The following is a 15,067-nucleotide window of genomic DNA, read 5'->3' as shown; positions in this document are numbered from 1 at the left end:
AGCTCAACTTTAAGGAACTTTCAAAAGCAGACAAAGGACACGCAGTTATCTGAAAAGCCTGAGGTGTCTGAGAGGCCATGCTCTCCTCATGTGCTCTAACCACCACAGCATCATACACTGAAGCAGAGAGATGCTGTGAGACAGATCACCTATGAAAACACAGGAGAAACCACCTACGTTTGTTTGCTCAGACATTAGAGGACAACCATTCAACAACAAACAAAGGCGCCACTCCCCTCCCGTTAGAGTGGAGTTATAGAAACTACTTTTTACATGTTACTTACGCTAAGGTTACCTGCTACAGTAGTTTTAAATGAGTAAGTTCTTTTTAAAACTTCTCTATTTTTAATTACTAATATTCTTATTTATGGACAGATGGAAATCCATAAAAAGAAAACCTTTGGGAATTTCCTTAGAATGACAGTGCCATGAGCTCCTCCCACCTTTAGCTGATTCTGAGGAGAGACCAGAGCCACTGGCTTGCTTTCCTGAAAGGCACCTCCCTAGCATGTGCTCCCACAGTGGTCTGAGAGGAGCTGCACAATGTATGCTAACATCCCTTGCAGGATCTCTACCTGTGACGTGGGTTGCTCTGGCTAAGGTCAGGATCAAGGCTCGGTTCAGCTCTTCAGATTCCGCGGACAGCACTGTTTTGGGATCATTGAGGAAACGCGTGAACTGCGGCTGGACCTCTGAGCTTCCCAGGGCTGTGATGAGCCTCAATGCAGTGCTCTCCACACTGAAAGCAGGAACGCACAGTTCAAATGTATGTCGGCAGATCCAATTGCAGAGTTGTGAACATGTGATAACACAAGGATTACATTCTTTATTCTTCATTCATTTATATTCTTTCATATAAATAACCTTCCCTTTTTGATGCTAAATTTTACAATGCAAAACAGCTGACCTTGTACACATTTGATAAAGGCCATAGACTAGAAGAAAACCCTTCTCCTAGATAGATGGCACCTCACTACTAGGTAGGTAGCACACACCTGCGCAGTCAGCACAGTGGTTTGAATAAAGATGGCCTCCATAGGTGCATAGGGAGTGGCACTGTTAGGAGGTGGGGACCTGGAGTACAGGTGGCTTCCCTGGAAGAGAGATGTGATTCAGAGGTGGGCTTTGAGGCCTCAGAAGCTGGACTCTCAGCTCCTTCTTCAGCACCATGTCTGCCTGCATGCCACCATGCTTCCCACCATGATGATAATGGACTAAAACTCTGAGCTGTAAGCCAGCCCCAATTCAATGCTTTTCCCTTTAAGAGCTGCCATGGTCATGGTGTCTCTCTTCACAGCAATACAACTCTAAGAGAATCAGCATTTAGGAGGCAGAGGTGCGGGGATCAGATTTTATATATTGTGTTGGCTAAAAAAATGAATTCAAGGCCAGCTTATGCTACACGAGATTGTGTCCCGTCCTCCATTAAGTTACAAATTTCTATCTGAAATATGTTTTCACTTAAATCAAAGTTGAAATGATACCTTTTTTTGGTATTCAAAACCGGGTTTCTCTGCCCTGGCTGTTCTGGAGCTCATTGTGTAGACCAGGCTGGCCTTGAATTCACAGACAGATCTGTCTGCCTCTGCCTTCCATAAAATGGTACTTTAATCATGACTTGAAACATGTAAATCCAATTTCTTTTAAAAACTTGGATTTCACTCTTTTGCTGGAATTATAGTGTCTTAGAAGCAGAATTTAAATTTTACAGCAAATAAGAAAAAAAAAGGAGATGGGGGCAGTGGGATTAAGACCCCCACTTCCAAGCATGGGTGTACTAAACCCTAGGGGAGGCAGCCTGCAGGCTACTCACTCACCACAGATGGAGCTGGTTCTGGTTGGTCTGGGCGACTGCAGCCAGTGTGTGGAGATGGCTGAGAAGCTGAACTCGGTAGTGGGGCTGAATGTGGTGCATTCGGTGGCTGAACATCTCCAGCAGTGTATGCAGGATGCCCCAGGCATGGGACTTGAAGACAGTGGGCAGAAGCTGACCTACCAGGACAGAATTCCAGGGACCAGTTAGCAAAAGGACATCCCTGTGTATATCAGAAGAATGTCACTGAGGATGTATGTGAAAATGACTATAAACACAGACACACACACACAAGTATTTACATATTTCCACTACAATCGTAGGGGTAAAAAATCCAGAGCCTAAATACACACTCAGTTTATTTTTCCTTTCTAGAGTTTGACACATCAGCTTCAAGTTAATATGGAAAAATAAAATGAAAGCAACCACACAAAAATAAAACAAAAACCAACCAACCAAAGCCAAAAGAGCCCTTCTGGTCTGCTGCACATCACGGTCACCTTTTGGGTATTTTTATAGAGTCAAGGTTTCCCGCTTCTGAGTATGAGATTCATTTCTCTCTCTCTCTCTCTCTCTCTGTCTCTCTCTCCCTCTGTGTGTGTGTGTGTGTGTGTCTTGATACTGCTGGCAACTGAAGCCAAGGGCTCCATTACCCAGGCTGGCAGTGAGCTTCCTCAGCTGACACTTCAGGTGTACACCATTGCAACTAGTGTAACTCAAACAGACTCACTTTTGTAACACCAAAGAAAGAAGGGAAGAGGGAGGGAGGGAGAGGAAGAAAGCCAAGCCAGCCAGCCATGGGGGCACACAATTCCAGCACTCGGGAAGCAGAGGCAAGAGGCAAGAGTTCAGAGCCAGACTCACTTACATAAGGAGTCAGGAGGCCAACCTAGCATGGACAACAGGAGACACTATCTCAAAAAAGTCAAAACCTAGACCAAAACAAAAAACCTAATGTCTTTCCTTGTTCATTCTTTCTTCCATCCAAAGAAAGCTGGGTTCACTTCTGGGAAAAAGTTACTATGGTTAAAATTCATACTACTGGTGAAATGAATCAGAAAAGTGCCTGTAGTCAGAAAGTACCTATTATTCAGAACTGCTAAACACTAAACACGCTGTCTCTGCACTGGATGACAACTCCTTCCCATGGCCACACTCAGCCTCGCCTCATGGCGGTAGCAGTGCTGCATCTAAGAATGCATGTGCAGGAGAGGCCCTGTCGCACTTGGGGGCTTCTGAGCAGCATATTGCCATTTCTTGCCATGCTCCCTCCCATCTCAGACACTAAGGGAGGCCTGTTCTGCCCTTTGACTCCCATAGCACCCATCTCTGCCCCAAAGCATGCATCTGTCACTGCCTGCTTCCTCCCTGTCCTGTCTCAGCAGGCTGGCCTCACGTCAGGGACTCGCTCCCTGCTTCATCCTTAGCACTTGGACAACTGCTCCTTGAATTACTGACTTGTTAATCATTAGAAACAGCAGCAAAGTTTCTTACTGATAAATCCTTTGATGCCCAAAGACTCGATTTCCATGTAGACCAGTAAACGGCTGTAAGTTTCCACCAGGGCTGGAGCCAGCGCAACACTGGATTTCGTATGAGCCAGTTTTATCACTCTGGTTGCAATGCTGTGAATAAGGCTGAGGAAGAAAGAAGAAAATGAGAGCCCGTGTCTATGAACACAGCTGTTCTTCTCAGAGGCAGATACTTCCAATATCTGGCAATAGTTCCAGTGGACCTGGCTCACTTAACAAGCTTAAGCTATATCAGGCGCTTGGTAGTGGCGTCTGGACAACTGGAAACAAACTGCTGTTTCCACAGGACTTTAGGGCTGGGGGTGTAGGAGCTGGGATACACACAGGGATCCTTCTGCTCAGGGCAAAGCAAGCTGTCCATATAAGCCATAAGAGCATGACTGAGTGCTTTTAGCCAGCTTCTCCTCTCAAACAGGTAAGAAGTACCTTAGAAGAGCAACATTTACCACATCCATCACAAAACATTTAGCACAAAATTATTTAATAAATTATCAATAAGACCCACATGTTTGCTTCTAGCAGGGCTTTGCTCAAATTTGTCACATATACAAGTGAAGTACCACACAGTCTGTCACAATGGGTACCATCTGAGGGGAAAAGCACAGCTTTTGCAGGGCTGACACTGTATCTAGGGAGCTACAGACAAGACTTCTCTGGCCTATTCACAGTGCTGTCTTAACTTTGCGTCAGTACTTAAAGCTTGAGAGCACAGAACGTGCGGCTTGCCTAGTCCTTCTCGAGGACTGACTGTGAGCAGTGTTACCAGGCAGCGTTCTACTCCCCATGCCAAGGGAACTGTCAGCCCAAGATGAGACCCTACTGCTGTCCCACCCGCCTCCACACGCCGGCCTCCGTGTGCACTGACACCCACTTCTCAGCATGCTGTGCCAGGTCTCACTACAGCTCCAGCCTGGCTACCCTGGGCACTGGAGGTCTAGTGCCAACACAAGCTTTTCTGCCTTCCAGGAAACAAACAGGACTCTAAAAGTGTCCCGGTGTGTAATTTGATAAGGCAAGAGCCTTAACATCTTAAATTCCAGGACACAGCAACTCTCCTTTCAGAAAACTGTTTAGTAAAAACTCTAAGAAAAAGACTCAGTCAAACACAACTACAGACGCCACAGTGACTGCTGTGAAGGAAACCTTCATCAACATCTCTCTACTACATAGGAGCCACCAAACCCTCGACACCCAGCAACATAGAGTTCTTATGACGCTCAGGCGTCATAAGAAACTTTGTTGTAGCAATCTAAAACTGTTCTGGATGAAAAAAAAATCACATGAAAAGATGTTTATTACAGGAGAAAACCGAGATAAAATAGCACACTTTTCTCCACAATATATAAAAATCATAAATTTACTCATTGAAAAAAAAAAGATGCAAAAATGTTTTTCCATTTTCTTGTGAAAAGGATAAAGTCACCATCTGCCTTACACTCCTCTGCACAGTCTATAGTTTCTATAGTTACAACATTCATTTTTGTGAAGAAATCATTTTTTTTCTTTTTTTTAGATATTTTCTTCCTTTACATTTCAAATGCTATCCCGAAAGTTCCCTATACCCTCCCCCCGCCCTGCTCCCCTACCCACCCACTTCCATTTCTTGGCCCTGGCGTTCTCCTACACTGGGGCATATAAAGTTTGCAAGACCAAGCAGTGATGGCCGACTAGGCCATCTTCTGCTACATATGCAGCTAGAGACACAAGCTTTGGGGTACTGGTCAGTTCATATTGTTGTTCCTCCTATAGGGTTGCAGACCCCTTCAGCTCCTTGGGTACAAAAATATGGAACGCTTCACGAATTTGCGTGTCATCCTTGCGCAGGGGCCATGCTAATCTTCTCTGCATCATTCCAATTTTAGTATATGTGCTGCCAAAGCGAGCACGTGAGGAAATCATTCTTAAATGCACAGACCATACACACACATGTACACGTACATACGTGTAATTACAAAACAATTCCCAGGTAGAGAAAAAGTACACACCTCATCTTGGCATGCACCGTCAGTGAGTCCAGGAGGTTCATCGGTAAAGGGGTCACGGATGCTGAGGCCAAACAGCTCGTTCCAGGGAGAGGCACTCTCATAATTCCATTTCCATAAATAGTTTCTACCAGCGCTCCCATAGGTAACGTAAAGCACTCTGAGTTTGTGGAATATGCGTTACATAGCAGGGCAATCTTATAGTCATTCATCTGTAAGCTTTTATTTCTCAGACTCTGCTGGAGGAACCTGTAACATTCAACAGAAAAACTCAAATGATACCCATGAAGTTAATTGCAGTTTAGTAATTTCAATCATATGCTGTTGCTAGTACTATGTTTATTCTTACAGACACTACAGTTTCTGATGAAATATACAGTGGCTGTACCTATTAAAGCTTGGGTAATATTGCAGATGGCGCTTCATCCTAAGTTAACACTCACTGGATATTTGTCAAGTATATACACTATACACAATGCACACTATTTTAGGCTAAGTTCCATAGAATGAAGAAATAACTCACAAATTAATGAAAAAGATTTCTATTTATTATCTGCTTAAATAACAAAAGCCTTCATAATTGGTTCACAATGAAAAGATGATTACGGGTATTTCATAAAATAAAAGCCCTCAACATGGCCCTCACCACGGACAAGCTCTATGAAGAGATCTGGTGGTCCCAAAAAGGAAGTCCAGCTACTTCCTAACACCAAGACTGAGGAGCAGTTCTCTCTAAGGGGGCGTCTTCTCTGCGTCATCACAGCTTTGGGACACACAGAAGGAGCCTGCCAGCCACATTGGCTCCCTCTCTTCTGGCCATCCCAGGGAGTGAAAGATGCCTAAATTAGATCATGTCCAAATCATGAGCACTTGGGAAACCCTGAAATAGTCTCATGTTGGTAAGAGATAAGATACCTTAAGTTGTAATTTAAAAGTGTAACACATAAAAACCAGAACTAGTCTTGAAAATGTGTAGAAAGATATCCAAGCACATGAGAAGGCTCGGTCAAGTTGTTTTCTGACGTTGCTCTTGGCCAGTTCCTTACTGTAACATATATATTAACTATCAGCCTACTGGGCCGTGCGGGAGACATCAAACACCACGCAAATACTAAGATCAATACCAGTCTACAAGCCACTATTAACGCAACAAGACAGTTAAGCTCCACAGAACAAACAACTTACTCATGGTGCAGCTTCAGGGAATGGGGTATTGGGATCTGGAGCGTGGAGTCGCCATTTTGAGCTTTTCTATTAAGATGAATCCAAATACAAGTCATTGCAAAGGCGTGTGTTGACTGTGGTTTGTTAATATCAGGAACTGGGATACACTGGAAAAGAGTAATTAGCTGCCATATGAATGAAGATCAAACAGTCATGTGCAGCTCAGAAATCCTTTACGGTGTAACGCGTTAAAACTCCTATCTTAGTTTAGCCCCAATAGCTCTTTGACCAGTCAACATTACAATGAGAGGCCTTACAGCATAAAAGTTTCAAAAAGATGTTCTTGTTGGCAAGTTTCTACTTCTTAACAAAATAAAAGATGCTTAACCAAGGTTTCCCTATCACAGAACTAATGAACAAAAGTTGTTTAGAGTTTAATTTTGAAAAATTGAACATATTTCAAAAGCGTAACAAATTGTGATAAATTCTGTAATTCTCACAAATGCATTTCAACTTTTAACACGCAAATAAAAACACAACTGGGCATGTTAATGTGGTCCACCTAATGTACACACTGTGATTTAGCTTTAAAAGTAAAAAAAAATCTTGAAGACAGCAACACTAGGAAAATATGAGAAATATGAACTACAGATAGCTGGAATCTACTTTAAAATTACAATTATCCAGCATTAAAAACGACAACCAAAAATAATAAAGAACGATGCAGCATGAAACAAGAGTGTCCTGGTGGCAGGGACAGGAGTGGTTAGTGTTCTATTCACACTCCTGGGTTTAAAACTTTTCCATAGCCGGGCGTGGTGGCACACGCCTTTAATCCCAGCATTTGGGAGGCAGAGGCAGGTGGATGTCTGAGTTCGAGGCCAGCCTGGTCTACAGAGTGAGTTCCAGGACAGCCAGGGCTACAGAGAAACCCTGTCTCGAAAAAACAAAAAGAAACAAAACAAAACAAAACAAAAAACAACTTTTCCATAAAGTGGTTCTTCTAGAAAATGGTAACCATCAAAATAAATTATGCTTTTCTCAACCAGGTTATATAACAGAAAACTGGGTTGTGGCACCATGAGACCCAGTCAACAAACAAAACCTAGGCAGTAACACACACCTATTACGTGACCACTCGGTGACACGTACAGATCAAGGGCATTATGACATTTTAAAGCTATACAGCTACTTAGAACGCACAAGAAGAGTTTTCTACAAATACTCAAATTGTGACCTCAGACAGATGCTAGACAACAACCTGGTTCAATTTCTTGATTTCACACACAAGAAAACCAAGGACAAAAAGAGACTGAATGCCCAGAGCAATGATCAGAGCGAGCCATGGACTAGCATGAGAAGGTACACACGGTGATCCAGTCCTCTTGCACACACACTGGACAAGCTCCAGGGCTCTGCTAAGGACTCGGGGACACTTACCTCCTTCTCCGGGTACAGCAGGTCAAAGAGCTTCATGACAGGGAGGAAGTCAGCGAGCGCATTCTTCTGAATACTTCCAGAAATGAACTGAAGCAGCACCCACATCAGATGGTCTCGCCCTTTAATCAGTCCTCGCCCTGCTAACTGTAAGAAACGTTAGAGCACAAGTGTACACTCAGCAACTAACAACACGTGTAGAAAGGTGCGGGTCATGTTTAACAGAGCGCCTTCATGTTATAGTCTGGATCTCAAATGGTCTACAAAGGCTCATATACTCAGGTCTGGCCACCACCTAATGGTGATGTTGCAAGATGGGGGTGGAGTGCTGAGGAGGCAGTGGCTAGTGAGAGGACGTTCTCTTCCCTCGCTTCCTGGCTGTGAGGAGGTAGTAAGCATTCTCATTCACACATTCCCTCACCATGATGTTCTGTCTGTCTTACCGCAAGCTCCAAAGCAACTTGGCTCAAAGACCAGGGATAGACAAGGCAAAAACGGCAAATAAGCCTCGCTGGTATGCAAGCCTTCCTTCCTTCCTTCCTTCCTCATCAGCTCCTTAGCTAGCATCGTCACACTCACTGGTCTGCAACAGGGACTGACACACTTGGTGTGTGTGCTTGGAAGTCAGTATCTTAGCTTGGGTATTCAGTAACTACTGAGTCTCCATGCAGGGCATAAAATGCACAGCAGGCTACATTATATGTTTTTCTGTGCTCCTTTAAACTACACATATCAAAAAAAAAAATTAAACATGAGAATCAAGCTCGATATTCTGTAGGCAAGAGGCTCCTGGACCTCCCAGCCTGGTGGACCTCCAAGCCTGGTTCATGCTTCTCTCAAGCCCAGGCAGGCAGGTCTACCTCCTGCCTGCAGAGAAAAACTTCACTCATTCCAACCAGGAAAGGTAGAAGTCGCTGCACCTCCGAGCTATGCTACAACTCCCTTTCTTCTGGCACAGCCATTGGGAAAAAATGACACGCGCACACACACATGGAGACAGACTCTGGTTTACTACAAGAGGGAGGGCGTTGGGGCTGAGAACAAATAGAATACACTATATGTGAGTATGAAATCATCAAAGCACAGACTTAAGCAAACATGCGTGCGTGTGTGTGTGTGTGTGCGTGCGTGCGTGCATGCGTGTAAAGGGATCCACGCTAGTGTGACGTTATGGGTGTAACACTTGGCCACACCCACTTGATGTGCCTAAGGTCTCACAGCTGACCCCAGCTTACCTCACACTTACAGTCCCACTTGTTTTCCCTTTATTGAACCCGCTGTCCTGTCCTGCTCATTACCAAGTAGAAACCAGTGAACCAGCAAAGGATGGCAGCTTCCTACTAAGCCTTCTGTTACCTGCCAGTCGCCTAGTTTCCTACAACTTTTCAGTCTATCTATCTATCTAGTCTCTGGCTCTTCCTCCACTGTTGGTACAGGCCATCGACATCCTTCGTCTAACCTGTGTTGTCTTTCCTACATTTTTGGTCACACCCACCTATCTCTATACTGGAAAGCTACTCCATGTTGACAATAGCAGCAGTTTTTCCATTCTGGTTATTTTTCTGTCTCTTCACTGCTGTCAAAAGAAAATCTAAACTCCTGTAGCCACATGAAGTTGTCTGTGCCTGACTTTGCTTACTGGGCTTCTTCATATCATCCTGAATCTATTTTTCTTCCCAGCTTTCATTCAACTTTGTATCTTTCCAAATATTAATACTACTGTTAGCAAAGTACTTTGCTGTTTTCCTCTTGGGAAATGTCTATTTATTGTTGAAGCATTAAGCATCTCTTTGATAAAGCTAGTTCTTATGTCTTCATTTAGCGTCTACGCCCTTTTTACTCATTCTATGGCAAACCTGCCTCCATGGTGTGCTGACTGGGTTTCTGGTCACCTGACACAAGACACATTCATCTGGGAAGATGGAATTTCAAGTGACAAACTGCCTTCATGAGCCTGGCCTGTAGGTACCTCTGAGGGATACTGTCTTGGTTAATGACTGATGTGGGAGAGTCCAGCCTACTCAGGGCAGCACCCTGGGCAAATGGTCCTGGGCTGGGTAAGAAAGCAGGCTGAAAAAGCCATCCTGCTAGCTGCATTCCTCCATGACCTCTGCATACATTTCTGGTTCTGGTTTCCTGCCTTGAGTTCCCTTCATGGTAGACTGTAAACTGTAACTGTAAGATGAGATCGACCCTTTCCTTCCCAGACTGCTTTTGCTCATGGTGCATGGTGTTTTATTATGGCAATGGATGGGGGGGGGGGGGGAGAGAGCGAGCCGGGGAGAGAAAGAGAGAGAGAGTGAGAGAGAGAGAGAGAGAGTGTGTGTGTGTGTGTGTGTGCATGTGTGTGTGTGTGCGCGCGCGCACATGGAGACAGACTCTGGTTTACTACAAGAGGGAGGGCGTTGGGGCTGAGAACAAATAGAATACACTATATGTGAGTATGAAATCATCAAAGCACAGACTTAAGCAAACGTGCGTGCGTGTGTGTGTGCGTGCGTGTACATTCCCCTCTAGTGTAAGACTCCTTAGTGGTACTACAGTGTCTTTTCATTTTGTATCATGTGTCCTGGCATTGTGGGTATATGTAGAATGAGTGACAAACTCGAGCTTATAGTCAGAAAGTAAAAAGTTAAAAAACCACAAAGGCTCTACAGAAACCATGTACAGGGGCACACACCTTTAATCCCAGTCCTTGGGAGCAAGAGGCAGTTGGGTCTCTATAAGCTTGAGGCTAGCCTGGTCTACACAGTGAGTTCTAGACAAGTCAGGCAACATGTGAGACCCTGCCTTAAAACAAACAAACAAAAAAAACTAAACAAAAGCAACATTAGGGCTCTGCCTTCTGTCCCCTCTGAAGCCAGGAGCCGGGAGTGCTCAAAGCCAACTAAGCCACACTAAGGAGCAGCAAGATTGGCTCTGAGGAGGCGCCCTTTGGTCATACCTTCTGGTGGAGAGAGAGGACCATATGTGGGAAACTGGCAAACTGGAAAAGCACAAAGAAAATGAGCTGGCTGGAGAGGTGCTGCCACAGGAGCTGGCTGGTTCCCCCATCGTCAAACTTCTCCTCGGTCTCTGACCTCTCCATGGCGTACACCACCAGGTCCACCAGCTGGTCCTCCAGCACAGGGCAGCGCTGCTTGTGCTGTAGGCAGAGATCACATACAGTATTCCAAAAGCCTCCTGCTTAGTCACACAAGTCACCAGCTAACAGGCATCGATCATAACAAGAGGCCAAGAAGCATGGGATGGAGTTGACGTTATGGTTAGATCTAGTCTATTAAAGCTGCATCCTGTCCTGTTAGCACAGAGGAGGGATCCATGGAAACATTTTTTTACTTGTCTTCCACTTCCATTTTTTTTTTTTTTTTGGTTTTTTTGAGACAGAGTTTCTCTGTGTTCCCTTGGCTGTCCTAGAACTCACTATGTAGACCAGGCTGTCCTCAAACTCAGAAATCCGCCGGCCCCTGCCTCCCAAGAGCTGGGATCAAAGGCGTGCGCCACCACTGCCCAGCATAGTTTTTAATTGTGATACAGAATTATTTCAATTTGACAAAAGGCCATCAAAGCACTGTAGATTCCTTTCTCAGGACAGCAGGTTAGAGGGTCCGGACGTTATAGGGAGATGCTGTTACTTTTGCAAACTCAAAAATTGAAAGGCCTGAATTTCCAGAGATTAAAGATTTAGACAAAGAAAATGAGGCAATAATGTAAACCTGTGTGTTTTAAAGTGAAGACTCCAAGTTTACAGTTTCCCTCTCCGAGGGAGGTGACTCTGCTCTTCATGTGTGACAATAATGTTGTATTGAGATGGAAGCCTTTTCCATAACCAAAAAGAAACTGATCCCAGAGCACCATCTGCTCTCCCCTCCTCTGCAGGCCAAACATAATGCAGCTTTAACTTTAAATTAGATCATTTTAAAATCTAAAACAAGAAGAGTCGGTTTAAACACTAACAATGAAAATGCAACTTCCCTTTCTAGAGGCAAAAAGATCTGTGCTTGTGAAAATGATGTATAATATGCTTTACCAAAAGAGTTAAGCCATATTTTAAAAGCATCTTTACTTTTTTAAAAATAATAATAAATGCTATATTACTCAGTAGCAGGCAGTGGCAAGCCTTTCTAATGAACACAATTACTAAAATATAGATGATTTTCCCTATACTTTATTTAGATTTAATTATTGATGTCTTTTGCCATGAAAAAGGGATATGATTTCTTGAATTTATAGAAAAATGCAAAATGGGGACAAATTTGGAAGGAAACAAAATGCCCCCCTGCCTCCCTCCCCTCTGCATGCTTCGCCAGCCCCATGTTGTAAAGCTCCATTGTAGCTGCACTTTCCTGATGCATGCAAAGAAAACAGACATCTACCCCACAAGTAAGCATCGATGGTTGTTTCATATTATGTTTTCCCAAAACTACAAGGCCATGATCACAGTTGAATCACGTTACAAGTTTACAAATAGCAGTATTAACGCCACCAGTTTAGACTCCAGCACTTCTCCTCCAAATGTAATTATCCGGACGAAGCAGAGCAAGGTGCAACAGACAACACTACAGACTAGCTCTCAAGTCAGCATGCAGCTACTGTGTACAGGGCTTGAAATTTACTAGTTCTGCCAACCACCAACAACCTCAGAAAGGTGTCAGACAACACACGTTTACAGCGAGATCACTCAAAGGATGCAAGAGTAAGAAAAATCTGTGAAAAGAAGGAAAGCCAGGATTTCCAGTAGGAATTTTTTTTTTTAAACTAGTGAATTTGCTTCTACTGTAGACTAGCCGATTTGTCAACTGTCCCTCCATCCATGGTGGCCGCCCATCAATCTATTTTAGGAGAAAGAACACCTGATCACTCTGGAGTTTCCCTTTCTAGTATTAGCTATTTGTTTTTTGGTTTCTAAGGGCTGGATTTTTACCTCCTCTATGTTTTCAGGCATGTTTCCATGGTCACTCAATGGTTTAAAGAAGAATGCCAGAAATATGAAAATTTTTGACAAGATAAAAGCAACTGGGAAATGTATAGTTAAAGTTGATGGTTTTGACATATGCCACATCTCATAAGTATACCCCAGCTTTTCAGCTGAGATCAAATACACCAGTAAATAATCTCTGGTACATAAGGCCCTGTATCTAATATAAGCAAAGGTGTATTGGGCTAACTTTTGGATAAAGCCAGGGACATTCCCTAGAAGCAAACATAAAGATGGGGTGACTCACGCTGCTGTGTCTGACCATGGGGCAGCATCAGCGACGGAAGGCCTGGGACATACACTGAACTACACTTGCACGTCACAGTAAAGTCCGATGGTCTAGCACACAGCCGCCACTAGGGCGGGGCTGTATGTATGTTGTACGGGCAGCCTGGTATACAGTGTTCCCAACCTAGGGCGCCACAGCAAGACCCATCTCAAAAAGCAAAAAGTAAATTTGCTTTCATTTTCTGCTTTAATCTCTTTTTTAAGCCGAGGTTCTGCTCTGTAGCTCTGGAGAACCTGGTATGCACTACGAATCCCAGGTTGAACTCATACTTGAGGCTGTCTTCCCACCTCAGCCTCGGATTCCAGGGGTATGACACCACACCCAGTCTGCTTTAGTTTTCAACCACTATAAAATAAGTATGCTAAAACGAAGAGTCTCCACCATACTTCAGATTATCTTATAAAGCAGGAAGCATAAACATGAGAGGTACTTCAATAATTTTATTTATGAATCAATAGATTAACATAAATATTGAACGTTTAAATTATATCTACATGTATATTTAGCTTAAACCTGTTTTAATAATGAGAATATCCAATTCAGTATTTAAAAATCATTTTTCTACATAATAGTTTAATGTGTACTAAACCCTATTTTACTCTCAACTCCACTGTGCCCTGCTTCCTTCCTACCCCTGGCCAACTGCACATGACAGAGCTCTTCTGTGCCCACTCAAATCCACTACTAAGTGGCATGGGACACTTTTGAAATAACAGCTCACTTTTGCATTAAACATTTCATAAATTTTGCTTACAAGGGGTTAAGTTAATTCTAAATAGTAATTTAAATGAATTTTAATACTGTCTTCAGAACAAGTTGGGAGGACTAAATCTCTCAATTCTATTAATCCCTACTTTAACCAAGGAGGCTGCTAACCAGAGCCAGTTAGTACTCGCTCCTATGCACAACATAGACAAGCTGGGGAAGTATACATGACTTAGAACACTTTAATTTCTAAGAAAAAAAAAAAACACTAGAAATTCTATGTCAACCCAGAACACAACGTTTCTCTTTTTCCACTGCTGTTCAAGCTCAACACGCTACACTGTTGTGGCTGTAGAACTGGGCTGTTATGACCTGTGACCAATTTTAGGATTAACCATAGCCCAATTCCTACTGGAAAATGTAATAAGGACAGGTCATAAAGTCTTCAAGCTTTAATTATTGCACTGTTAGAGAAAGGACAAGAAAGTACAGCACAGAGTATACAGTTCTGTGATGATAAGAGATGCAATAAGATGGCTGGATTTGTTTTAGTCATATGGATTTATACTGCTGGTTCTCCTTTCATACCCTACTTTCCACATGGAAAATAATACACCAAGGCACTTCGGCATATTATCTTGCATCTATAGATCCCCTCACTACAGAGTTGCCTAAGACAACAATTACTGATGAATTGTGAAGTTTCGACAATGTTTACACTACGGTGGGACCAATACTAATAATGTTCTGTCAGCATTTCCATTATAAACTTTATTTTTTATGGATTTATGTCTTAGTCATAAACTTTTTATAGGTTGAAACTTGTTATTAAAATCATCAGATCATAAAAACTCTTCTTGAATTATTTTGTCAATTTCTATTTTGAGGACAGCTGCCTCCTTCCTCCAATGTGGAAGGGAGCCATAGGTGGTTAAGACTATCTGGGGGAGGAGAGAGCTATAGGTGGCTAAGGCTATGTGGGGGAGGAGTGAGCTATAGGTGGCTAAGGCTATCTGGAGTAGGAGGGGGCCATAGGTGGCTAAGGCTATCTGGGGGAGGAGGGGAGCTATAGGTGGCTAAGGCAATCTGGGGAGGAGTGAGCCATAGGTGGCTAAGGCTATCTGGGGGAGGAGGGGAGCTATAGGTGGCTAAGGCTATCTGAGGAGG

General features: G+C 43.5%; 1 protein-coding gene and 1 non-coding gene across 4 annotated transcripts in view; both read right to left on the bottom strand.

The window, feature by feature from the left end:
* The window catches only part of Med23 (mediator complex subunit 23), a 71,072-nt gene that overhangs the window by 15,904 nt on the left and 40,101 nt on the right, over nucleotides 1-15,067 (bottom strand). For all 3 annotated transcript variants that reach the window (XM_029482505.2, XM_021173847.3, XM_021173848.3), the window contains 7 exons: nucleotides 10,873-11,073; nucleotides 7,932-8,075; nucleotides 6,513-6,658; nucleotides 5,331-5,576; nucleotides 3,308-3,450; nucleotides 1,818-1,992; nucleotides 576-739 (listed from right to left, as the gene is read on the bottom strand). In XM_029482505.2, the coding sequence (XP_029338365.1) occupies nucleotides 576-739; nucleotides 1,818-1,992; nucleotides 3,308-3,450; nucleotides 5,331-5,576; nucleotides 6,513-6,658; nucleotides 7,932-8,075; nucleotides 10,873-11,073 (1,219 nt within the window). The remainder of the gene's footprint in view (nucleotides 1-575; nucleotides 740-1,817; nucleotides 1,993-3,307; nucleotides 3,451-5,330; nucleotides 5,577-6,512; nucleotides 6,659-7,931; nucleotides 8,076-10,872; nucleotides 11,074-15,067) is intronic.
* Nucleotides 5,125-5,231, bottom strand: LOC115032282 (U6 spliceosomal RNA). The gene has a single exon (XR_003837922.1). It is a non-coding gene; the product is annotated as a U6 spliceosomal RNA (small nuclear RNA).

Source organism: Mus caroli, unplaced genomic scaffold (assembly GCF_978045245.1).
Source record: "Mus caroli unplaced genomic scaffold, Mus_caroli_1 scaffold_9, whole genome shotgun sequence".
NCBI lineage: Eukaryota > Metazoa > Chordata > Mammalia > Rodentia > Muridae > Mus > Mus caroli.
The sequence above is the reverse complement of the archived record's forward strand: the minus strand, read 5'-3'. Positions and strand labels throughout refer to the sequence as shown.